Source organism: Schistocerca americana, chromosome 4 (assembly GCF_021461395.2).
Source record: "Schistocerca americana isolate TAMUIC-IGC-003095 chromosome 4, iqSchAmer2.1, whole genome shotgun sequence".
NCBI classification, from domain to species: Eukaryota; Metazoa; Arthropoda; class Insecta; order Orthoptera; family Acrididae; genus Schistocerca; species Schistocerca americana.
In genome coordinates this window covers 281,444,646-281,472,510 of record NC_060122.1, presented here as the reverse complement: position 1 = coordinate 281,472,510, position 27,865 = coordinate 281,444,646, and the positions used below count along the sequence as shown (strand labels likewise).

The 27,865-nt window shown below is 38.0% G+C and overlaps 1 protein-coding gene across 1 annotated transcript in view; it reads left to right on the top strand.

The window, feature by feature from the left end:
* The window catches only part of LOC124613409 (dynein axonemal heavy chain 7-like), a 755,469-nt gene that overhangs the window by 408,555 nt on the left and 319,049 nt on the right, over window positions 1-27,865 (top strand). The window contains exons 20-21 of the mRNA XM_047142112.1: window positions 1,218-1,434; window positions 17,844-17,979. Coding sequence (XP_046998068.1) covers window positions 1,218-1,434; window positions 17,844-17,979 — 353 coding nt within the window. The remainder of the gene's footprint in view (window positions 1-1,217; window positions 1,435-17,843; window positions 17,980-27,865) is intronic.

Below are 27,865 nucleotides of genomic sequence, written 5' to 3'. Positions count from 1 at the left end.
ACACTATTTATCAAAGTACAATCATATGGAGCATCAAGTGAAATTTGCGACTGCATTTAAGACTTTTTGATAGGGAGGACACAGCACATTGTCTTGGATGGAGAGTCATCATCAGATATATAAGTAGCTTTGGATGTGCCCCATGGAAGTGTGTTGAGACCCTTGTTGTTCATGTTGTATATTAATGGCCTTGCAGGCGATATTAATAGCAAAATCATGCTTTTTGCAGGTGATGCCATATCTATAATGAGGTACTATTTGAGAGAAGCTGATAAATATTCAGTCTGATCTTGATAAGATTTCGATATGGTGTAGAGATTGGCAACTTGCTCTAAATGTTCAGAAATGTAAAATTTCACACTTCACAAAATGAAAAAAACATAATATCCTATGATTATAATATCAGTGAGTCACACTGTTGGAATTAGCCAACTCATACAAATACCTGGGTGTAGCACTTGTAGAGATATAAAAGGAATGATCACATAGGTTCAGTCATGGGTAGAGCAGGTGGTAGACTTAAGTTTAGTGGTATAATACTGGATATGTGCAATCAGTCTACAAAAGAGAGTGCTTACAAATCACTTGTGTGACCCATCCAAGAATATTGCTCAAGTGTCTTGGACTCGTACCAAATAGGAGTAACAGGGATTATTGAACGTATACAGAGAAGAGCAGCACAAATGGTCACAGATTTCTTTAATCCATGGAGAGTGTCACAAAGCTACTGAAGGAACTGAAATTGCAGACTCTTGAAGAAAGGCATAAACTATCCAGAGAAAATCTGTTAACAAAATTCAAGAACCAGCTTTAAACGATTACTCTAGGGGTATACTACAATGCCCTATGTGTCACTCACACAGGTATCATGAGGATAATGTTAGAATAATTACTGCATGCACAGAGGCATTCAAAAATCATTCTTCCTGTGCTCCATATGTGAATGGAACAAGAAGAAACTCTAATAATTGGTAAAATGCGATGTACCCTCTGCCATGCACCCTACATTGGTTTCCAGAGTATGGCTGTAGATATACAAGTAGATGTAAAGTCAGGAAAATAATAGTTTTTATGTTAATCTGAACTAAGATTTTGGATGTTGCTTCTAGACTGTTAGTTTATCGCTGCTTTATATCTGTCCATTAGAAAATGGGACAGGAACCACTGGTCTCTGAACAGATTGAGTTTCACTGTTGATCTTTCATTGTCTGTTTTAGGTATTAGAACCAAAAAAAGTAGTATTAGCGGAAGCTGAAGCAGTCCTACAAGAATTCAGCACTGTTTTATCTAGCGAAGAAGAGAAGCAGAAGGACCTTGAAGCCAAATTATTAGAACTGAACAGAGTGCGTGAGGAAACTGCTGATCATAAAGCTGACCTTGAAGCTAGAGAAGCTGAGGCAGACAGCAAGTGGCAGCGAGCTGACAGACTTATTCGTAAGGATTTATTTAAAATTGTACCACTTTAAAGACAAAATTATTTACTAACAGTTAAATGTAACATTATAAAGTCATAGCAAACATAGACCATTACTTTACATCAATGAGAAAACAAGAATTGTGTCAAATATTGCAAAAAGAAATGAAAACATCTACAACTAAGATAGAGGAGAGTTTGATACTCTTTCTTCTCATTCTGGAAAATGAAGTGCTTCCTTTTTTTTGTCACTGTGTCTCCAGTTTTTCTCAAGCCTTCCTTCTTACTTACAGCTTTGTCGCATTCACATTGGTAGGTTTGAAAATTCTAAACACTTGACAGATACATGATAAAGACATAATCATTAAATTTGGTTTCATTTTTTATTGCAAACTGCCGTAATATGCAACCATTACAAGTGGCAAAAAGATATCTGTCATCATAATTAAAGTGATACTCAGTGATGTAAGACACCGAACATCATGTGAATAAATTGGATAATGGGTTTAAGTAATTCCAGGATTAAATAAATTTTCATGGTCGTTTAGATATTAAAAAAAGACAATAACAACAGTAATTGAAGAGAAAGACTCATGGCATGCAGCAGTAATTGTATCATATGATTCTACAGTTTTCCTTGTGTATTTTCTGGCAAACAACAGTTGTGCAGCAACAGAATGAGTTTTTATCAACAAGTATGCTGACTGACTAATAACAGAAGTCTCCTTTTATTCCTGCAGACCCTACTTGCCCATCTCCACTATTCCTTCTGCACAACCACCATAGGGCCAGACATTCCATGTTCAATTCATGTTGTGGTGCCATACTTGCCACAGTGTCATTCCATCTAGCTTCTCCAGAGTTACTTTCCATCCTCTTCTTTGACCATTGCTTTATCATTCTCATATTCTGGCTTAGGTCTGGATTTAGGGAGATGGTAACCTGAGTGATCATTAATAAAGTAAAATTTTAATTTCACAGATTCTTTCATGATGGAATCACAGAAGTTGAAGTCTTGTGTCAGTGCCTTCATTTGATCAAAAATCATGGAATGACTTGTTTTCAAGTTGGTTGTTCTAGATATGTGTTCTATTTTGTGTTATTCTGTCAGTTTGACTTGTGGAAGACTGTTCCCATTAGCAAGAGATCTGATACAACCTGAATTTGTGGAGACCTAAATCATCTTTTACACTGCCCAACAGTGTCTTGGTGGAATATGCATCACACCTAATGATTCTTCATAATGAGACAGATCCTTCACAAAAGTGTGCAAGTGTATGAAAGTAAAGCAATCTTAAACATAGCAATGTGGAATGGCTCCACATGCTCTGATATCATACTTAGTATGTATACTTTTGTCTTTTCTATTTTCATTTACTTGCCTCATACGTATACCATATATGCATAAAATATGTAAATTCTTTGTTAAGCTGTTATTTTCCTAAACTTTAGTGTTATGAACATAATTTACATGTAGCCGATGATAACATAAATACATCATGTAGAAATATTTTGTCTAAGGAAATATTCAAAATTGAAGACTAGTAAAACACATGCACTTGAAAGTTTAAGATCACTAACAATTATTAGCTCTATGACTGACATAGCTCATTTGAAATCTCTACGTCTATAACATGTAAAGAAATGTCTCCTTTTTTTCTAAGCTTTGTAATTCGGGAAATAGTACTATTAAATATGTTGTTGCATTATCATTCTAATTTGAAAGTACAACCTTTCAGAATCAATTTCATGAAGTTTTTCTCTATCCAAAGAAGTATAATTTTAGTAGAAATAAATTTCACTTACAGAAATATTTCAGAAATAAAAATTTCGTTTTATGCAAATTCTTTGGTGAACTTTAATGAAGAGAAAAGTATGTGCTAGGAAATCTGTTGTGACTTGCCTATCATTCAAAGTGCCGCCGCTCAATTACGCACGTCCTCTACATGCAGCGCTGTCTGCCAGCCATGCAGCAGCTGTGCTACCTAAGCGGCCAGCCAGCCAGTGGCCGCTAGACTTGGACTCAGTGCTCATTCAAATGTTACCGTGTTCACATGTCTTGCTTTGTCAACTTGCTCATTGACTTATATGTGTTGTGTCGTTTCGAAATATACGTGTTCAACTTGACGTTATAACAAAATCCATTCCACGAAGAGTGAACCTAATATTAATGCTTTTTCACAAATATGTAAACAATAATTAATTGAAATAACTTGATTGTTAGTTGTTTAAGTTCACTGCTTCTGATTCCGGTCTTTTGTGTGTTTTTGAAAAGATAAAAGAAATACAGTAGAAGACAAATGAGTTGATTTGACACATGAACCAATGAAGGTAGTAGAGGATCAGATAGGTAAAAAGACAAGGCCTAGTGGAAATCCTTGGATAATGCAAGAGGTATTGAATTTAATTGATGAAAGGCAGAAATTTAAGAATGTAGTAAATAAAGCAGGTGGGAGGGAATAAAAAGATTTAAAAAATTTATTGACAGAAAATGGAGAATCGCTGAGCAGGAATGGCTGGAGGACAAATTTAATGATATACAGGCTTATTTCACTGGGGGAAGATAAATACTGCCTACAGGAAAACAAGAGGCCTTTGGGGAAAGGACAAGCAGCTGCATGAATATCAAGAGCTCAGATGGTAAATCAGTCCTAAGCAAAGAAGGGAAAGGTGGAAGAAGGAGTATATGTAGAGTGCCTATACAAGGGAGATGAACTTGAAAGCAATATTGTAGAAGGGAAAGTGGACATAGGTGAATATGAGATGGGAGATACGATACTGCAGGAAGAATTTCACAAAGCTTATAAAGATCTAAGTCGAAACAAGACCCTTGGAGGTAGATGATATCCCGTAAGAACTACTGGTAGTCTTGGGATAGCCAGAGCCATGAAAAAATCCTTCAATCTTGGATGGGGGATGTACGAGAGAGGTGAAATAACCCTCAGACTTCAAGAGGAATGTAGTAGTTCCAATTCAAAAAAATGTGTTGCAGAAAGGTGTGAAAATTACAAAACTATCAGTTTAATAAGTCATGGTTGCAAAATACCAACACGAATTCCTTACAAATGAATGGAAAACTAGTAGAAGTGGTCCTCATGGAAGATCAGTTTGGACTTGTAATGGTTAATAAAAAAGAAAAAGAGAAGAAAAGAAAAGGTTGAAAATGTGGGAAGAAATGGTGAATAAAAAGGGGGTTTTAAAATCATTAATAGGGAAAGAATGAAATGCAAAACAGACTTCGTATTACAGAAAAGTTATCGGACTTCGTGATTCAGAAAAGCTATTGTTGTGGTGGTCCTTGTGGCGTTTCTGAGCAAAAGTCAAACCAATTTCCACTAAAAAAAAAAAAAAAAAAAGAACAGAGAATAACAAAACGGGATTAACATGGAGAAATGGCGTAGATAAGAGTTCATCCTTTACCATGTTAACATGTCTTCTTTTGTGCGGCGTCCAGGTCTTCAAAAATCTCCTACTTCGTATCTCGTTTCTGCGTGAAAAGTAGTAGGTGCTCCGAAATCTTGCAATCGTCCAGGAATCACTAATTTATACAAATCAAAATCGTCTTGAGATTAAATGCAATGTATTTTATGTTGCTGCTTCCATCCTCTGAATTTCATACAAATTTCCACAATATGTCTGCACATCAATAAGTTGTTTTTCATCTTAATCAGACCAACACTAGCTAATAAGTTTTTACGTCTGCATTAAGCTTCCGCTCTCGAGAGACAAAAGACGGATAAAAAACAAAAAGGGTTACATTTTTAGTACTTTCCTTTTCTTATATATTTTCTCTGCCGTCGAGCGCTCATACAGCTGCGACGGTATAATTTACATCTGAGGGAACGAGTGTAGTGTGGCGAAATTCAAAGTCCTGCTACAGGCTCCATGGAAGTGTAGGAACACACGAGGCAATAGTGACCCTATGACTTATCTTACATGTTAGTTTAAGGAAAGACAAAACTATTTTTATAGCAGGGGTAAAATACAGGGAACAAATGGCTATTTATAACTTGTAAAGAACCCAGATGGTAGTTATAAGAGTTGAGGTGCATGAAAGGGAGGTGATAGTTGAAAAGGGAGTAAGACAGGGCTGTAGTCTACCCCCAATGTTATCCAATATGTGCACTGAACAAGCAGTAAATGAAACCAAAGAAAAATTTGGAATTCGAATTAAAACTCAGGGAGAAGAAATAAAAATGTTGAGATTTGCTGATGACATTGTAATTCTGTCAGAGACAGCAAAGGACTTAGAAGTGCATTTGAAGAGAATGGGCAGTGTCTTGGAAGGAGGGTATAAGATGAACATCAACAAAAGCAAAACAGGGATAATGGAACACGGTCAAATTAAATCAGGTAGGAAGGGAATCAGATTAGGAAATGAGACACTTAAGGTAGTAGATGAGTTTTGCTATTTGGGCAACAAAATAACTGATGATGGCTGAAGTAGAGAGGACATAAAATATAGACTGGTAATAGCAAGAAATCCATTTCTGAAGAAGAAAAATTTCTTAACTCAAATATATATTTAAGTATTAGGATGTCCTTTCTGAAAGTATTTGTACGGAGTGTAGCCACGTATGGAAGTGAAACAAGGATGATAAACAGGTTAGATAAAATGAGAATAGAAGCTTTTGTAATGTGGTGCTACAGAAGAATCCTGACGATTAGATGGGTCGATCATGTAACTAATGAGGAAGCACTGAATAATACTGAAGTTAGACTCAATGTAGTGTTTAGACTGCTGACACTTTATGTAAAACTAAGAATGAAACTTAGTATCGACAAAATAATCATCATAAATTTGACCAATGTTGATAATTGTGCTTCTCTTAAAAATGTTTCTTATTTTAAATCCTGACATGCCCCCTATACACCAAATCAAATGATTTGAAAATTGTATGTTCTAGATGAATAAATCACATTTCACAATAAATGTGCTTTAATTGGAATCTAATCTCAGCAAAGCTGTCTTTATTATTTAAAATTATTTAAGCAGCTCTCAGTTCATCTGCTAAACAAGAAGTGAAAATGACATTCAAAGCAAAGTAACATCAGTAGTCTTAAGGCTTGCTCATGGCTTTTTGCCTCCTCAAGCCCTGTGTCTTGCACTTGCAAGTACAGATTTGAGTCTGTGATAAATTTCCTGATTGATTTAACAGATGTTACTTAGACGTGTTCCATACACATGATTTCACTGACATGGAAAGAGGGCCAGTCATGGCTACCCCATCTGTTCTGCTCATTATAGTTTCTGTCTGAGAAAAAATAGGCACAAAGACATGTCTAAATAGACCCATTGTCTTGTCAATGAATTTTTCACTGATCAGCTTTAGGTTTCATTTAGGGACACCTTCATAAAGAATGAAATGTCACTGCAGCTGACAAGAATTTGAATTGGCTTTGCCACTGTACAAAGACTCTGTGTGTCAAATGTGGTATTCACATTTGCCAAGACATCTTTCAAAAATTGTGTTTCAGGCACCTAGCAAAATCATATATTGGTGTTCTAGTGTTGCTGACAATGGGAGAAGAAATTTCAGGCAAACTTCATAGCATATGCAAATTCTTTGTTGTCTCTTTCAGAAAGTCACATCCTTGGAGAAGTCATCATCTTCTCATTGAGTTTTTCATAAGATCCCTCTGTAGTCTTCTGTCTACATGGTTGGTCAGGAAGTGTTTCATCTTTTTGATATAGTGTCTTTTGAAAGCAAGTAAGGTGTTTTTTTATTTTATTTATTTATTTTTCGTCTGCTTGCAATATCACACAGTCTTTTCTTAGTTAAGATGTTGCATGGCTGCCTTCTCTTTTCCTGAAGTGTAGTTTTTTGACAGTTGTGTGTACATGTTCTCCAGTCAACATCTTTGACTGATTCCAAGGTTCCACTACACTGATGAGAGTGTAAGTAGGTGCTGCCTTTGGCACTGGAGAAGAGTTAAGATCCTTGTTGGTTAGGTTGATGAGCATCCTGCTTGGTTCTCTCAGCTGTGTAGTGTTCAGAGAACAGGGGAATTTTGGAATTTGTCCCTCTGTGACCTTATTCTTGTTAAATTCTTCTTTGGACCATGTGATGCTATCTTTTCATTTCCAGGTCCTTGGACTGAATCTTTTGACCAACCTGAATGGGCATTGATCATTTCCCTGGAATTTCTGTCATTCTCATTGCAAGTATAATGTATCCTCTCTCTCACCAGTACCTTACACATCCTCAGCTTGTTCCACCCTGCTTCTGCCGTGTCAATGTGGCATGTTGTCTTTGCAATGTGGCATGTTGTCACAAATTGTTCATCAAAGTACCTTACAAGAAAGAATAGGGCACTAAAAGATCATCCTTTCATGAAGTGGGAATTATAAGTTTCCTCACGTTGTGTATGCATCTTCCCTATAGAGATAATTTGAAGCAGGTTTGTTGGCAAATGGAAATACCACTTTCACAACTCTTGGAGCTTTGTACAACTGTTCATTCAGTTCAAAGTATGTGAACCAAAATTCTTCTTGGCTTCAGAATGATTTCATTCAGTCTGTGAAGATGATCAGCTAATACATCAATGGCAAGAGAATGGACTTATTTAGGCTTGTTAACTTCCTTACCGCCACCTACTTTCTCTTTGTTGGAGACTAATTTGAATGAAGGACGGGATAACCAAGTCTAGCTCCCTTTCAAACCTAGAAGTGTTCCCTCTGTCTGAAATAGTGCATTTATGTTCAGACTGTGAACATTATTGATTTCAAATTCTGTACTGCTGCTTCTGGAATATTCAGACAAGCCATGTAGTTATTATTAATATAGACCTCTTCACCACTGCAATTGTTCTTGTGCTGGAATCTGGAAGATTTAATCAATTCTCATATTCTGCTAAAGTATAGAAAATATTCCTTCTGACAGCTCTTATATTATGTCTTTTGTTACAGTTGATGGTATAAGGGAACACCGCATCTACAGTGTATGTTCATACATTCATGCTTAAGTTACTTGAACTCTTACCTGATAGTCCTAAAGACAATTATATAAAAACCTGATAAATAGAACAGAACTGTCATATGTTCTCCAAAATAAGCACCATTGTTAAGGCTCCCTCATTATTCTATGGCGCATCCTGCTTCTCTGATCTGAGACATCATAGCATGGAATAACTGCAAATCCAGCAACTACTGCAATATGTAGCAAAACACCATTATCATGCCAACTTGGAGATATGCAAAAACCATCTAATCCAGTGTACATGCACAAACAATGATGGAACTCCAAATAGTTTGCAATTCTAAACTAATTATATAATTTAAAAAAATACTTTCACTGTGATTATCATCATTCATCAGCTAGGTAGATTTGCCTCATCAAAAGTGATACGTTTTGCAACATATCACTTTCATCAGATGAATGATGTCATTACAACGCCATTAAATAAATAAATATAAAATATTTGTAGTTACAAACACTCTTTAGCATTTTAAGATTACAGCTTGGACAACTCATCTCTTTTTATCTTATTGATTTTAATCTGCAAGAAATGAAAGTAATCAGCATAAAGCCTTTGTACGAAGTACCAGCTTGTGTATACATTGTTTCCATTTTTCTATATGCGTGGACTGACCCTGAAGAGTGCTAGTAAGACAGTTTCACTTCTAGTTTATACTCAAGTTATATCATTATATTGGGATAAACATTCATTGCTTAATGAAATGGCTCTGAGCACTATGGGACTTAACATTCATTGCTTAAACACACCCATTGTGTACAAGTAAATTTCATTTTTTACTATCAGTTTAACACTGACTAACTTCACCCAAAGCTAGTTGTATGAGAACAATAGCTCTGTCAGTATTGTGAAAATAGGTTTAAGTATCTGGATAAGAGAAGGGTTCGACAATGGGTGAAAAGAAGTAAAATAGACAAGGTGGTCCTGGCAGAGAAGAAAGACAGATAAAGAAAGACTAGGAATGTTAGAACTGAAGATGTAAAGATGACAGACCCCCAAAAGACAGATACCCATCCCCCAAACTCCCTACTCCCTGGATCCCTCCCTGAGAGATACATCACTGGTGGCCCAGAGGACGTTGATGTTTGCTAATCCACCAAAACAGACACCACCTGCTTCACATCCACAGTCCCAATAAACTGGTTCTCACAACTTACTATTGGCATCCTATGGTGAGAGTAGCAACACCGATAGTAACCAGTTATTGACTAAAGTACCAAAGAAACTTGTGAGCTCACTTTTTATTTGGTCTACTCTTCATTTAAGTTAGGTAAGGTAGGTAAATGATTATCACGTTCATATTAACTTAAGCCCTAAGAAATCTGTGCAAACCCAACCATGGAACATATTGCATTGCAAATAGTACAAATTCCCCTTGCTCAAAATTCACCCATTCGAGAGGCATACAAAACCTATAAAAAATATACTACAGTACCCTTGCATGACATACATACAAATTGAGTCTTTAGATATACCCAATGTTTTTTTAAATGTTAATCATATTTCTCAACAAACATTTCATGTTTTACCACTGCATATAAATGTATTCTTTGTGGCACTACCATCAAGCAAGATTAGTTGCAAATTTGGAACAAGTAAGAATGTTTTGTTGACATGCATACTATATTTTCTTACTCCATGCTATCTGCATTATGAATAGCACACAAAACTGAGACTCATATCACTATTTTTCCTTTATTAAATCAATATATAAATTATACCACTACAAGTCAGGTAGTACCCCCATGTCACAGCTTTGGAGTAAACCCCAAAACCAACACTACTCAACCTCCATAGAATCTCTCAATGACACCTCCTTCCACAGAAGGCCACCTCCTAACCACCATTAAATTTCCACAGATACACTGATCAGCTAGAAAACTATAATCACCAACCTATTATTGACATAAACCCACTCAAGTGATAGGAGCATCACCTGGCGATGAATGACTGCTAGTCAGACACACACTTGGTGCATGTCATATCAATGAGCATGCTGTTCATGCGTAGAATGGGATAGGTGCATAATCAATCTGAGTTTGACTGAGAGCAGATTCTGATGGTCCAGAGGCTTGGCACAAGCATTCCAGAAACTGCACAACTTGTCAGCTGTTCAAGGAGTGCTGTGGTGAGTGTCCTCAACATGTGGGAAAACCAAAATGAAATCACATCCAGACAATGTGGGGTTGGGTGGCAACTGCTTATTACAAATATTAGATGTTGTAGGCTGGGCAGACTATTAAGAAGAGACAGGTGGCCAACTGTGGTGAACTAACATTAAACTTTAATGCTGGCAAGAGTACAAGTATGTCTGACCACACAGTGCACCAAACACTCCTAACAATGGGCCTCCACAACTGGCAACCCATGCTTGTACCAACATCATGACATCAGCAAGTGTGACTGAAATGGGCACATGACCATTGGCTCTATATGTTGGTGCAGTGGCAGAGCATTGCATGGGTTGATGAATCCTGATACCTTTTTCATCATGCCAATGGGATGGCATGAATCTATCATCTTCCAGGAGAACAGGTTCTTGAACCTGCACTGCTGAATGGGGACAAGCTGCTGGTGGCTCCATTGTGCTTTGGGGAACATTCATATGAGCATCCATGGGTCCATTGGAGCAAGCAACACACCATGATGGCCAAGGAGTAACGTACACTGGTTGCAGCCAGTGTACATCTCTTCATGACAGTCATGTTTCCCAACGGAAGTGGCATTTTTTAACAAGGTAATGTACCATGTTATAAGGCCTGGATTGTGATGGAGTGGTTCAAGTAACACAGTCATGAGCTCCAGCTAATGTGCTGGGCCTCCAACGCACCAGATTTGAACCCAATTGAAAATATCTGGGATGTGACTGGACGTGGTGTCAGAGCTCACTGCCCTCCTCCCTCGAGTTTACAGGAATTAGGTGACTTGTGTATGCAGACGTGGTGCCAAGTCCCTTCAGCAACCTACCAAGGCCCCATTGCTTCTATGCAATGATGCATCACCACCAAAGGTAGACATACAGGCTTTACACAAGAGGTCATAATGTTCTGTCCGATAGTGTATAGTGTAGCTATATCAATCTCAGTTTCATTTCATTCAAGTGTCGGTCCTCCTATCTTTGGTGTGTCTACCCTATTCCTTACACAATTTACGTATAAGGGCAGAGTATCCTGCTTATTATTACTACTCTCTTCTCATATGTTTTGAGGTAAATTACTCCTACTTCATCTAGAATCCTTGCCCAAATTCTGAGCTTCCTCCAGGTGATGTCTCACAAGTATACTACTGCACATTTTATTTGATGTGACCATATGATAATTTTTGTTTATTGCAAACATTTTGTGTTCCTCGGCTCTGAATTTCCCTACGTGGATCTCATTGGAATCTTGCTGTGATGTTAGAATGTAATTCAGTTACTTTATAAGTATACCTTTCATCTTTCCATTTTCTTTTCCTTTTCAAAATGACATTGATAATATCTAGAATCTACAATTCTGGTTCTCAATTAAAGAAATGAATTAAATAAAACAAATAAAATAAAATAAAGTTCTAGATGATGTACCTTTCTCTTGTTTTGTAGTAACCTCAACATTCTATAAGTTTATTATGTAATCTTCTCAGTTAAGCCAGATTGTTACTGTAAGTGCATCTTATAAGTCCTTATACGCATATCATTACTGCCTAGTTCAAAATACACTCTTATTATCATCACATTAGTGTATGCATTACCAGAACACTTACTCATATTCTAATAGATGCAAATATGATAACAAGATAAACACAAAAAAATTCTAATCTGAAAATATTAACTATCTTTGGCAAATTAAAAAGGTGGGCTCTGTATAGAGCAGTATGTTTAGTCATAGAAAGAAACTGGGGAACTGTTCCTCTGTAATCTTACCCTACAATAAGTACAAATTGACCTTCATTGCCATTTCTTATGTTGTATTTGTGTACATAATGGCAAGAAACATCTGAGAGAATCTGTCCAGAGCCTACAATCTTTCTGTTCACATGTTTATTGAAATAAGCATTGTGTCATCTATTTATGCTGCAATTAATTACAAGAACTTCAGTGAGTATTGAATAATTGCTCAGTTGTAAATAACATAATTTTCTCTACAGTTATCTAAATATTACTCAGAAAATATTTATTTGTACATATTACACAAATAAATTCACAGTCAGTATAAAATAGCAACTTGTATTTGTGTACATGTTGTTCATGTAAGTACATTTTCTTTATACAACAACAGACCCAATGTCATTTATTTGAGCATCTTCAAACATACTTCCAAGCTGAGACATAGTAGCTCTGAATAACTGCCAAGCTAGCAGTTGTCACAGTGCATAACACAACTCCTATTGTCATCCCAACTATGAGACACTTGGCAGCCATCCATCTAAGGATACACGCACAGACAACAGTTCGCAGATCTGAGCTAATAAGCTAATAATGAAAAAAAACACTTCCACTTCAGCTATCATCATTTGTCTCATAGGTAGACATTCGGTATGTTACACCACAACCTGTATACAGAACACCACAAAGGAGCTGCCATGATATCTGCTACTTGAAAGCCAACTGTATTCTCTTTCTATGTAGATAACACATTTGTAATTTAGCCACATAAGAAAGACAAACTATAAGAAATCATACAATGTCTAAATTCAGGAGTTTTCTACATACCTTTGTAACGGTAGTGGAAGTGGAATGAGTCTGCTTTTTTGGGATGTACTGGTTAGGAGAAAAGTAGATGACACACTGGGGTATAGTGTTCACTGTAAAACATGTGTTCTGAACATATATCTGCCTTTGGATAGTGATCATCCAAGCAGAGAAATGGTGTTCTGCAGAACACTCATGATGTACCACAGGCTGAAAACTTTAACAGCTGAATTAGAATGTCATATTTACCCCATTCAGAAAATTCAGATTTATCTTATACTCACAGATTAAACTATTCCTGCTGAGGTCAATATTTTTATGTGGTTTAGAAGGGGATATACAAGTAGTCCTACATTTATAGGGGTAGTCTGACATTTACTGGGGTCTTCTTAGATTTAGAGATGAAATTTTGGCTGTTGAAGTCACATGCAGATTTATTTGAAGAATTTGGAAGGGCAGGCCTCAGCAAATGACATTCACATTCCAAGAGGCTCATGATTTCCCAATAAGCTGAAGCACTCGATACAATATCGACATTGCTCAAACAATCACATGACATTCACTAGTGCAAGAGATACTTGAGAAACTGTGAGCTATACATCACAACAGTCTAGTGCTCTGATTAAAATTCGACAATTTGTGATACACAGGAGGAAATACATTAAATTCTATCATCTTACAAAAATTTGTTGTATTTGAACAGGTTTGCAATACATATTCTCATACATGTATGGATACTGTTTACAAAAGTTAATGCCCCTTCTTAAGTAAAAGTAACATTCAAAAGCAGAAATGTTGTCCTTCAAAACCATTACTTGATTCAGATCACAGGCCAATATTTTATTTGGTTATGAGAGACTGTAATGATTTATAAGTGGATTTCACAAGAGAAATTAGGTCATTGTTCATATGTTAGGGTAAAAACACTACCAGTTGTAGAATATGATGGTGACATTCAGTTGAAACAAGAAGGAAAATTAATACAGAATGCAGTGTCTAACAAAGGAAATAAATTATATTAAACTGTCTGTAATTGCTTTCATGAGAATAAATTATAGCAGCAAGACGTTCATGGAGATAGCACTGACACTTGTCACTAGATCACAGTACAGGCAAAAGTTCAAGAATGGGACTGAATCATAATTGCAATCTTTCGTTTATATATTAGCTGGTGTTGTTACATATGACCTACCTGCCAAAAGCTATTGCAGTCTATTTTTAACAGTTGCGCAAGCTCAGCATTATATAATGGTTGGACGGGGAACAGTGACACCAGCTTCGCTGACAGCAATAATGATTGCAGAGATGGCAGCAATGAGCAAACAGCAAATTTCATAATGTTGCCAACCATGGGAATCTATACCGCACACTTTGGCTCTTTATGAACGTCCACCACATTTAAACTGCAGCTCGACTAAATCCATTAGTAGTTGGAATCAAACTGACTTCAATGTTAGACAAATATTCAACAATAGTATTCATTTCTGGAGGAGACAGTAAAAGTCTACAGAATGGCCAGTAGTGCGCTTTCCTGTTTCTTGCTTCAATGTTGTCAGCACTCACCATGCTGTATGATGAGTATGAAAGGCAGTAGGTCAGCTGGTTCTATACAGTGAGTGACGGGTAGGATTCATGTTTGGAAGCAAGAGACATTCTGACAATCACATGTCAGTACAGAAGTTAAATCCAACATGTATTCTCAGGTCCCATCATAATGATAATCTCAGAAATAGCAACATTTTTGGGAGAAACAGCCAAGTATTTGTGATAACGAAGATATAAATTTCAATGTTGTGCTGTTATGAAGATTATGATGACAATGGTTAAAAAAATAATGATACCACAGACTACAGCATCAGTACGGAAAAAAAGTAGAAAAGAAAATGGCCTAAAAATTAATGTAAACCATTTCTTTTTGTTTATTTTGTTTCTCCTAGTATTATCAAAATGTAGACAATCAATAAATGCCACAAGTTAGAATAAACATAATGTTAACTTTTTGGCAGATACTTTATGTCAATGAAATGGTTTGTAATTTTGATTAATCAGAACAGGTTAAAAACAAATTTTTCTCATCTGAAATTGGTATTCTGCTAAAATGGTTAAACAGTGCAGCAAATTTGTCTTGATCCCAGACACGTTCTTGTGAGAAAACAGAAAGTCAAAGAGGAAATGTTTCCATTCCATATGCTGTCACTCAGTCAATATGGATCTGTCACATTATGAGAAGCATGAAGTGCAACTCATATTCTGCCCCCTACCAAAATTAAATTGCTCTTAGGCAGTATAAAAGATGATTTAGTCCTCCACAAGTGTGGAGTGTACTATTGCCTCTGCCATAGTGATTTGTTGTAAGTGGACGAAAGAGTCAGATCCCTGGATGAATGAATCTCTGAACACCAATATCATATATGTATAGGACAACTGGGGTAGGTCAGTGGTCCCTGAGTACTGCCTAGAAACAGGACACTCCATGAAATTCAACCAAAGCTGCTGAAACAGTCCTCCAACTTCCAGGAATCCACCATAAAATATTCCATTCAAGTTAATATAGCCTGCGACCTTTCACTCTATTTGCTTCAGACTGTGGAGATGTAGCCCAGAGTATGAGAATGAAGAAGCAAATGGGCAGAGTACCATTGTGGATGCCAGATGGGAAGACACTGAGTGAAATAGGGCACTAAGTTGCGAACTGAAAGAGTGGTCTTCCAATGTACTTGTAGAAGGAGTGGGTGGCAACTGTAGGTGTAAAAGGAAGGTACCACTCATATATTGTACAAGAGTCTTCATTTATTAAAACTCAGTGGGTACAGCCCATGCAGGATACAGTGACTGATGTGAGTGAACAATTTTCATCCAAAGTGCTGGGCGAGTTCAATCATTTGGTCAGAAGGGGAAGCCAACAGTATCTGATACCTTTCAGCCAGTCAGCGATGATAGAATTGACGTACACACCCTACAATCTTTCCCAAACAATTTTATAAAAACTATTCAGTAAAAAAAAAAAGTCATTTTTGCTTTACTTATAGCTTTATATTTCAGGTTCATAATGGCATTCCCATCATTTTGTTATTGTTATATTTATGTGGAAGTAAGACACAGTGGGAAATTCAAAAAAGTTTGCAATGAAAAATAGAGGTCACTATGATTTTGTGTTTGGTGCATAATGCATAATATGTTGCAGCATATGAATTTTAGGTAACATATTGAATTTTTCTTTAGACTTGGCTGGAGGTCTATATCTGTCACCAAAGTCAAGAAAACTGATATGATGTAGCATCCTCATTTGTGATCATGCCATACCAACGATATAGCCAGTGTTAAATACCCACATCCTCATATTTCGTAAATGGTTTCTGATATCAAAATGAGATTTTGGCAAATAATAGCATGCAAACAGGAGACCATTTTGTGATACAGTTATAATGCAAAACTTCATTATCCACCATGTTATTCCACTAAATACAGACTTTTTTGATGAAAGAATGCAGTTTTTAAGGGCCACCAATAGCTGGTGAAATGAGAAATGCTATGGTTTTTGGAATAACATAAATGCAGACATTATATGTTTATTTTGTACTGGGAACATGCTTTTTTGTAAGCTACTGACCTTACTTTTCCTCAGTTCCTCACTTAATAAACTTAATAAACCACTTTTTCAGAATTATTTTGCAACTGCATCTGCACAACACATTAATGATGTAAGACTGTGTAAACTCTGCTGTGTTTTGGTAAAAGAAGCAAATTTTGACATGCAACCAGGAAAATGTGTAGGTTTTACTCAAAATTTACCTCTCATGATGCTTCTCTGAAAGGTACAAATTGTTAACAAGCCAGCGAAATTGTTTTTAGATACTAATCAAAACAGAGGTGACAGTAGGTGGTTTTCAATGGTCGCCATGCAAGTGTAGGCATGGAGGGTCCCCATTTAATATTTACAGAAATTGTGAGTGTAGGCTTCACTTTAGAATGGCACTTCCCCTCCAGTGCTTAGCATTTCCCCTACAGTGCCTGCCCATATCTCCCACTTCTACTGCTCTCCCCACACGTGCCTTGCCATCTGAGCATCAAGCAGCCACAACATTCTGCATGCACTATACTAAAGGATAACAGAAAGTACAACATATTAAGCTGTGTAGCCCATCCCTGATATGTTTATTTTCAGCAGAGTAGTTTAATGCATGTGATTAGTTCAAAAAGTGACCATACCAGTTTAACCCAATGACGTAGTGATTGAGTATTTCCTAATGATATTTCTTTCCCAAAAAAAGTGACAAAATCAAGTACTGCATCTGAAGTTATAGAGCAGTTTGTTTCTGACAAATGGATACAATGCCTTAATTACATTTAAGTAAAGTGGGACAGAAACTGTATACTGGTTTGCTTCACTAAGATATATTTTTACCAAAAACAGATCTAAGATATTACTTACAGACATTATTGGGAAATTGGAGAGATACCCTGCAAAGTGTTATTGTACAAGCTTCTCATTGAAATATATGTTGTAAAGCCTATCAATTTAAACAGTGTACATGGATACATTCTAAGTGTAGTGCATTAGAAGATATTAATGTAAATTTTCATTAGTCCACAAATTTTCTTTGGCCTTTTTTTTTTTTTTTTTTTTTTTTTTTTTTTTTTTTTTTTTTTTTTTCAAAATGATCCATGTATTCAGTTTTTTCTGGATTTCCAATGTCAACAGTTACTTAAAAAGAGAGCAATACAGATGAAATTTATGTTTTTTCAGAATATAATTATAAACATTGTAATTTTCATTGCTAGGAAGCCTTGAAGGAGAGAGAATTCATTGGACAGAAGCATCTGACTCATTGCAGCTCGCACTTGATAACCTGCCTGGCAATGTTTTAGTATCTTGTGGAGTTATGGCATACCTTTCACCTTTCACATCAGTGTACAGGTACCAAATGTAAAATTTTAATTGTTTCAAGACAAACACATCAATATGCTAACATTTTGAGAGAGTTGAAATTCCCTAAGACATACACAGGGAAGCTGGCTGGGGTGGCTGAGCGGTTCTAGGCACTACAGTCTGGAACCGCATGACCGCTACGGTCGCAGGTTCGAATCCTGCGTCAGGCATGGATGTGTGTGATGTCCTTAGGTTAGTTAGCTTTAAGTAGTTCTAAGTTCTAGGGGACTGATGACCTTAGAAGTTAAGTACCATAGTGCTCAGAGCCATTTGAACCATTTGAACATAGACAGGGCATGTAGTCACATAGTGGTAACTAGTTTACTTGCATCTATAACTTTGTGGTTTGCTTTCTGCTACGAATTTCTTACATATTAAAGATGGTTCCCTTGGCCTTTCCAAGTCTGGTTTCCTCACATTAAGTGGCAAAAGTTTTGCACATATGAGGCAACACTACACAGTGTTGAACTGAATAGCAGTATGATAATAATACATGTATGTTCTTTAGATATAGTTTTATTCATGTTCTAGCTGGTTAGTTATTTGTTTTGCAGATGCTGCTGGTTAGTTATTTGTTTGTAGGTTTACCATTGTGACAAAGTAGACAACTTTTTAACAGCTGTTGATCACACCTTAGCATGTTAGGCTAATAATAATATATAATACGCTTCCTGGAAAATTTTAAAGAACCAAACTGCACCCGCACACGACATGTGTACCAGCTTACTGCATCTTGACATGTAGCAGGTATGCATATGTTAAAAAATGACAGAAGGTACATTCTGTCTGTAGAACAACACATTATCATGTAACATATAATGTTGTAAAACCCTTTTGTTCTGATTCTGTGTAATGAGTAGCTTTACTTTTCTCAATCTAAGACCACCATCCTCCAGTACTTCCATGTTTCTACACATATCTGAGAAATACTATTTATAATTACTGTCCTTCATTAGTAATATTCTATAATCTGATGTAGGCTCTAATAAATATATGAATTCTGATATACCTTGTAGTAAACAGGACAAAGTATGTGCTTTGACATTGTCCTCTCCATTAAAATGTACAATTTCAAAATGATATTTCTGTAGATAAATTGTCCAGAGAGACTGTTGAATATACATGGTGAATCACTAACTATTGCCACCAAAAATAACCCCAAAAGTATGACAGAAACTGAAAAGTTTGTCGGACAAAAGTTGTATGAGACAACGTGGGTCATAACATGACATTAGTTTTTTATTGTTAGGTAGGTTTTCTTCAGAGATAGAAATGTCAACTTAGCCTTTTTAAAAGGGATGCTATAGTTGGGCACTTATTTTCTGATATCAGCTATCGAGATGAATCCAATGATGTGTAACAGTAAGGTCTTTGAAGGTCAATGAAGGTCACAAAGGTGGCATGAAACCCCATTTACAGAAGGTGTTAGAGTGATGACCATTGGTATCGATGCAGTGCTGCAATCTTCTTATCATGGATTGTGTGGTATTCCTTATCACATCAGCACTTATCGAAGCACATACTCTGACAATTCTCTCTCGCCTATCTTCAGGTGTTGTTGGAACATCTTTATAAACAATGTCTTTTACGCATCCCCACAAGAAAAAATCCAGAGGTGTCAAGTCTGGCGAATGAGCAGCCACAACACATCTCCTCCTTGTCCAATCCAATGATTTGGGAATTGTCTCTGCAATTCATTTCAAATGTGCCAGACACCCATCATGTTGATATCGCATTCCGTTCCTTGTTCCTAAATGTATTTCTTCCAAAACAGACTTAATGTTTCTTGCAGGAATGTGGAGTACTTCCTACCATTAAGATTTTCTTTAATGAAATAGGGACCTATAATACGTTCCTCCAGAATCCCACATGACACATTCACAGACCACAGTTTTTGGTGTGCAACTTGCCACAGCCAACATAGATTTTCAATTGCCCAATAATGCATGCTATGCAAATTAACATTTCCATGGTTCATGAATGCAGCCTCATCAGTAAATAAAATCAAATTAATAAATGTGTCATCCCTCTGAATCTGAAGTTGAGGCAATCGGCAGAATTCAATGTGATGCATACAATCCATACAAGTTATTTCTTGGTGGAGACTCATATGGTAAGGATGATATTTATGGCGATGCAGAAAATGAACAACACTACTCTGGCTCATGCCAGATTCCCTTGCAATTTGATGTGAACTAACACAAGCCTCTCAAACCACAGTGGAAAGAGTACCAATTTCCATTTCCTCATTAGTAACTGTCCTTTGCTGGATATGTTTCTGATGCATTAAAGATCCAGTTGTTCTCAATTTATCATACGCATATTTAAATGTATGATGTGTAGGGTCAGTACTTTGAGGATATCTTTCAATGTATAAGTCTCTAGCTCTCACTGACTTTCGTTGGCATTCTCCATAAATGAGTAGCATATCAACTTGTTGCCTGAAGGAATACATCATTTACATTTGCTTGATTTGACGATACTAGTTTTACTGTTACTATTAGCATTATAATGTGAAACCATTGAATGGTGTTTACATGTCAATGGCACGTTAGATGGATACGCCGTATTCAGTGAATATTTACTATTTTCACAATATGTGAGAGAGAATTGTCAGAGCATGTGCTTTGATAAGTGACGTTGTGATAAGGAATACCACTCAATCCATGATAAGAAGATAGCAACACAGCATTGATACCAATGGTCATCACTTCAAACACCTTCTGTAAATGGATATTCATGCCACTTTTGTGACATTCGTTGACCTTCAAAGACCTTACTGTTACACATCATTGGATTTGTCTTGATAGCAGCTATCAGAAAATAAGCACCAAACTATAGTATCCCATTTAAAAAAAAAATAAAGGTGACCTTCATATTTTTGGTGAGACCCAACCTAGCAACAAAAACCAATGTCATATTATGGCCCCTATTTTCCCATACAACATTTGTCCTACTAACTTTTCAGTTACTATCGTACCTTTGAAGTTGATGGCAATAGTTAGTGACTCACCTTGTATAAAAACTTACAGGTCAGGATGAAACTTAATACTTGCTGGCTGCAGTAAACTTTCACATGTTTTCCATAACATAACAACACTTTCTGAGCGAGATCTACTGGCAGAACTTATTACCCATATTTCATGTTCGTCTTCCTTTCCATGGATTTGGAAAAGAAACACCCCCAACCCAGAAAATGACTCATACCTTGAAATGTAAAAATCCTTTGTCATTTTGGGAAGATGTAGAATTTCAGAGTGTACAAGTGCATGTTTAATTTCCTCAAAATCTTCCTGACAATCTTGTGTGCAAATGCACTGGGCATTCTTCTTTAACAGATTTAACAGCCTTGCTATTTTGTAGCAGATCTGGCAAGAAATGTCGAAAAGAAAGCATAACCCCAGGAAAGCCTTTAATTATTTTCTTGTCCTAGGAACAGTAAAATTCTTTATGGCACTTACATTCTCTGGGTCTGGAGCTATACCGGTAAATGTAATAATATGATCTAAAAATTTAATCTTTTCTTTGAAAAATTTTGATTTTTGTAACATGGTACGGACACTTCCAGATAGAAATTTCTGTAGTGTCTGCTTTAGTAATTCAATGTGCCCCTACCAAGTAGGGGTAGCTATCAAAATATCAACCACATATACTATCACCTATCTAACAGATCAGCTGCTGATACTGTGTCCAAGGCTGTAATAAAACTAGAGCGCATTTTCAAGCCAACTGACAGTAAGCAAAATTGGTAGCTTCTGCAGCCAAGTATAAATGTAGTATATAGCCTTGATTCTTGCAGCAGGGGTACTTGCCAGTGTGAACATTCAGCTCAGAGCTCAAAAGAAATTGATTCCATGAAATTTTTGCAACCACTCTTAAAGATTTTCTGTTCTTGTGCATACCAGAACATTATTTGAATAACTATTCTCGCATTTAACATAAGGCAGATATTTCCACCCAGTTTTGCTACTGCCTCCAATTGACTATACTAAGGAGAAACAGATGTCCTGACAATCTTCCACTCAAACATCCACATTATCTCTTGTTTGACTGCCTCTCCTTTTTGACCACAGAATGGAGCATGAGTTTCACAACAGATCTCATGTCATTTCAGCACTAGGTGATACTGATAAGTACTAATTACTCCATTTTTTCTATCAAAAACTTGCACATATATTAACAGTAACTTTCTAATTCAGCCTGTTGCAGAGAGCCAATACTTTTTGCTATCGTCAACTCCCTGAGACTTAACGTTGTTTCCCCCTTTTGCATCCACTTAATCCTTTTCACGAATTTTCACATGTATTTCTGTGTATTTTTGCAACCCTAGCCAGATCCCAGTCCCACATACAGTTCCTGTATTGTTGTTTGGCTCATAGAATCCCCCATAATGGCCTTACCATTAAATTACCTATCTCTCGCTGCCACCCCTCCTAACACAATGATCTCTATCTGTTCAGGTTCTGCCAATTCTTAGCCCTCACCAACATAGTCCTGCAAAACCATGTCAACCAAGCCCAAGCCTCCTTGTGGTACCTTCTCCTGCTACAAAATCCCAAATTCCAGGAACCCATAACACACATTGAAACTCTTGCCCTGCAGGTACTTAAGCAACATGCACAATGCCAACTCAAAAAGCTCTCCTTCCTGCTCACTTCCTACTCCTGCTTGGAGCACCACTGTCCACCAGCTCTACAACAACCGCCAAAACTCCCCCATGTCCCCTCATAACTGACAAACCTTGTCTCACAGACCTACTTCATTTACTCCATCCTACAAAACTCCCTCCCACCACCACATAGAATCCAAAACCTAAACAGACTTGAAACACAGTCATTAACCTTTCCTTCAGAAGTCTTTGCCCCACAGAAATATCAGTCCTTTCTAAAGGCCTCACCTTTAGCCCCACTCCCAAATTCAATCATGCAGGACTTGTTAAAGACGTTCTCTCTTTCTCCCAGTCCCTACAGTGGAAACCCTTTTTTGCCATGCACCCTACCAATCAGACTCAACCAGAGATCAACATGAACCTTGCCTAACACAGTTAACTCCTCTATCCAACTATGATCCACTCCCACTGCCCCCAAATCACCCCCTGTTAACTTTCCAGAATTTCTTAACCTCAGACCTTGCCTCACCATCATTCGCCAAATCTCTCAACATGCAAACTAACCTTACGTCTGCAGAACGAACTGCAGTCCACTATCTAAAAATTAATCCCAACCTTATAATCCTACCTATTGACAAAGTCTCCACCACTGTTGTTTTGAACCACAAGGATTACCTACCAGAAGAACTCCACCAACTGTCAGATACTCCCACCTACAAACATTGCCCCAGTGACCCCGTTCCAGAAATCCAGCAGGATTTCCAGTCACTACTCAAATCCTTAGGCCTATCCCATAACCTCTCCCCGGACTCCATCTCTCTACTCACCCCTACCATTCCCCACATTCCTACCTTCTAAATCCTTCCTGAAATCCATAAACCTAACCAGCCAGGATGCACCATTGTGGCCAGTACTGTGCCCCCACTGAGAGAATCTCTGCTCTCGTAGACCAGCACCTTCTACCTATTACCCACAACCTACCCTTCTATGTAAAAGATACCAACCATTTCCTCCTCCAACCCTTGACAGTTCATGTCTCTTTACCACATGGTGCCCTGCTCATTACTGTTGATGCCACCTCCTCTACACAAACATTCGTAATGCCCATGACCTTACCGTTATTGAACACAACCTTTCCTGACAACCAACAGATTCCAAACCAACAACCTCCTTCCTAGTCACCATGACCAACTATATCCTCACCCACAAGTACTACTTCTTTGAAGGCATTACCTACAAACAAATCCAGGTTACAGCTGTGGGCCAACCTATTCATGGTCCATATAGAGGAATCGTTTCAAAAAACCCAGAATCCTAAACCCCTCACCTGTTTCAGATTCACTGCTGACATCTTTGCTATCTGGATTGAAGGTGAGGACACTCTATCCACGTTCCTCCCAAACCTCAACTACTTCTCCCCCATATGCTTCACCCGGTCCTACTCAACGCAACAAGCCACCTTACCAGATGTTGTTCTCCACCTCAAAAGATAGCTACATCACTACCTCCATCCATATCAAACATACTAACCAGGAGCAATACCTCCACTTCGACAGCTGCCACCTGTTCCATACCAGGAAGTCCCTTCTGTACAGCCTTGCCACCTGTGGTCGTCACATCTGCAGAGATGAACAGTTCCTCTCAAAACATACTGAGGGTCTCACTGAAGCCTACGCTGACTGTAATTATCCTCCCAACCTTGTACAAAAATAAATCTCCTGTGCCTTATCTTTCCAGTCTCCTACCACCTCCCAAAGTCCCACCGTCCAGCCATAGAGGAGCATTCCCCTCATAACCCAGTACCACCTAGGATTGGAGCAACTGAATTTCATTCTCCGCCAGGGTTTCAATTACCTCTCATCTTGTCCTGAAATGAGAAATGTCCTGCCGACTATCCTTCCCACCCTTCCCACAGTGGTATTCCACTGTCCACCGAACCTACACAATATACTCATCCATCCTTACACAACACCTGCTCCAAACCCCCTACCTCATGGCTCATACCCCTGTAAGAGACCTAGGTGCAAGACAGGTCCCACACATCCTCCCATCACCATCTATTCCAGTCCAGTCACTAACATCACCTATTCCATCAAAGGCAGGGCCACCTGTGAAACCAGCCTTGTGATCTACAAGCTAAGCTGCAACCATTGCACTGCATTCTATGTAGGCATGACAACCAACAAGCTGTCTGTCTGCATGAATGGCCACTGACAAACTGTGGCCAAGAAACAAGTGGGTGGACCACACTGTTGCTGAACACGTGGCCAAACATGATATCCTTCATTTCAATGACTGCTTCACAGCCTGTGCCGTATGGATCCTTCCCACCAACACCAGCTTTTCTGAATTGCACAGGTGGGAACTTTCACTACAATACATCCTAAGTTCCTGTAATCCTCCTGACCTCAATCATCGTTAGTCACTGTCCTCACCAATCCAGCCCCTTCCCTGTTCCCATTCCAGTACTACACAGCCATCATTCCAATTTCACACCCAGTCTTTTTAATTCTCTCCTTTTCCTTTTCCACTACTTCGCTGCCCCCCCCTCCCCCCCCCCCCCCCCCCCCACCGCCACCACCACCACCACTCCCCTGCCCACCGTCTAACCTGCAGCACTTCTCCGTCCACCATCCCCCACCATACTATCCCTCCTCCTCCCCATCCCAGCCTCCTCCTTACCCCCCTCCAGTTGCCACTCCCATCATGCACTGGTGCTGCTGCTCGCATTGTAGTTTCAGTTTCCTGGGACTGCAGTCGTATGTGAGAGTTGCATTTGTGTCAGAGTGTTTGAGAGTCTTTTCGTTGTGCCTATCTGCATCTCAGCATCTCCACTATACGTGACTAGCAACTTTCCTTTTTACAATATTGTTACAAGTGAAGTGAAATAATACAAAATTATGTGAACATTTTATATATAATACCAATACTTATTTCCTATGATCAATTGATTGCAGACAATATTACAACTTTCATTTTACTGGTATAAGTTCAAGTGAATGCTTAAAATAGCAGATTGAATGGACGTACACATTGTTGTCCCAGTGCTGCAAAGAAATAACAAGATTTACATTTTGTCATTATGATTTAAATTAAGATGCACAATTTTTATCTTCCCCACATGAGTAAATTCAAGTGGATATTTAATAGTGTAGAATAAATGGTAGTACATATTTTAACCTATGATATAAATAAATGTACATTTATCACTATAATTTATGTTAGAAGTTAACAGTTTTGTGCTCGTGACATAAGTAAAGATTTTCTTTCCTCTATTTTTACTCAGAAGGATGCGTTATTACTCTAGGAATTCATTTCTTATTATAATTAGTTTGTTCCCTGTGGAATGTTTTTAGTTTCCTTTTGAATACCTACATGTTATCAACTTCCTTTCTTGTGCTGATGGGAAGCTTGTTATATACTTTTATTCCTGGCTCAGTTACTTCCCAATGGACTTTTGTTAGAGATGCAGGGCCTTGGTGAAAATTTTTCTCCTGTTTTGTGTTACACTTGTGAATGTCACAGATTTTCTGGAATAGCTCCTTGTTGCCGGCTACAAACATCATCAGTGAGTGTATACACTGAAGTGCCAAAGAAACTGATAAAATCATTTGTATTCAAATACAGAGATATGTAAACAGGCAGAATGTCACTGCAGTCAGCAATGCCTATAGAAGACAATAAGTGTCTAACACAGTAGTTAGATCAGTTACTGCTGCTACAAGGGCAGGTTATCAAGATTTAAGTGAGTTTGAATGTGGTGCTATAATCGGCACACAAGTGATGGGATACAACATATCTGAGGTAGCAATGAAGTGGGGATTTTCCCATATGGCCATTTCATGAGTGAGTGAACTGTGAATATCAGGAATCCGGTAAAACATCAAATCTCTGACATTGCTACGTATGGAAAAAAATCCTGCAAGAATGGGACCAATGATACCTGAAGAAAATTCTTCAGTGTGACAGAAGTGCAACCCTTCTGCAAATTTATGCAGATTTCAGTGTTGGTCCATCAACAAGCATCAGTGTGTGAACCATTCATTGAAATATCACTGATATCAGCTTTCAGAGCCGAAGGCCCACTCATGTACTCTTGATGACTGCACAACACACAGCTTTAGGCCTCACCTGTGCTCACCAACACCAAAATTGGATTGTTGATGACTGAAAACATGTTCCCTGGTTCGACAAATCTTCTTTCAAGTTGTATCAAGCAGATGGACATGTATGAGTATGCAGACAATCTCATGAATCCGAGGACCCTGCATGTCGACAGGGGACTGTTCAAGCTGGTGGAGGCTCTATAATGGGGTGGGAAACGTGCAGTTGGAGTGATATGGGACCCCTGATATGTCTAGATATGACTCTGACAAGTGACATATATGTAAGCATCCTGTCCGATCACCTGCATCCATTCGTGTTCATCGTGCATTCAGATGGACTTGGGCAACACCTCACATGTCCAGAATTGCTACAGACTGGTTCCAGGAACACTCTTCTAAGTTTAAACACTTCCGCTGTCTACCAAACTCCCCAGACGTGAACATTATTGAGCATATCTGGGATGCCTTGCAACATGCTGTTCAGAAGAGATCTCCAGCCTCTTGTGCCCTTTTGGATTTATGGACAGCTCTGCAGGATTCACTATGTCAGTTGCCTCCAGTACTACTTCAGACATCAGTCGAGTCCATATCACATCATGTTGTGGCACTTCTGCATGCTCACAGGGGCCTTACACAATATTAGACAGCTGTACAAGTTTCTTTGGCTCTTCAGTGTATACTGATTTGTAACAGTAAATATCCTGAGAGTTTTAAAGAGACCTCTGCAGGTTGTTCTGTTAGAGACCCCACATATCAACTTCACTGCTCGTTTTTGTAGTTTGAAGACTTTTCTGACCCCTGTAGCAATTCCCCAGAAGATAATACCATAGGAGATTACAGAATGGAAAAATATGACAAAAGCAATATTTCTCTGTTAACAAGGTGAGAAGTAGCTCTCTGGGCAAAACATGCTATGCTAAGTTTTCCGACCAGCTGATCAATTTGCTCTGTCCATCTTAGCTTCCTGTCTATCTGGATTCCTAGGAATTTTGTATGTTTTGTTTCATAAATATTTTGGTTTTTTCAGGAACTTGGCCTATTTTATTTACTGTCTGAAACTGTGTAATGTTAGGTTATGAAAAATTTGGGATTAGGCTATGTGTTGTGAACTATTTGTGTGCTTTATAAGTGACTTTCAAGGCTGTATTCTGCATTTCAG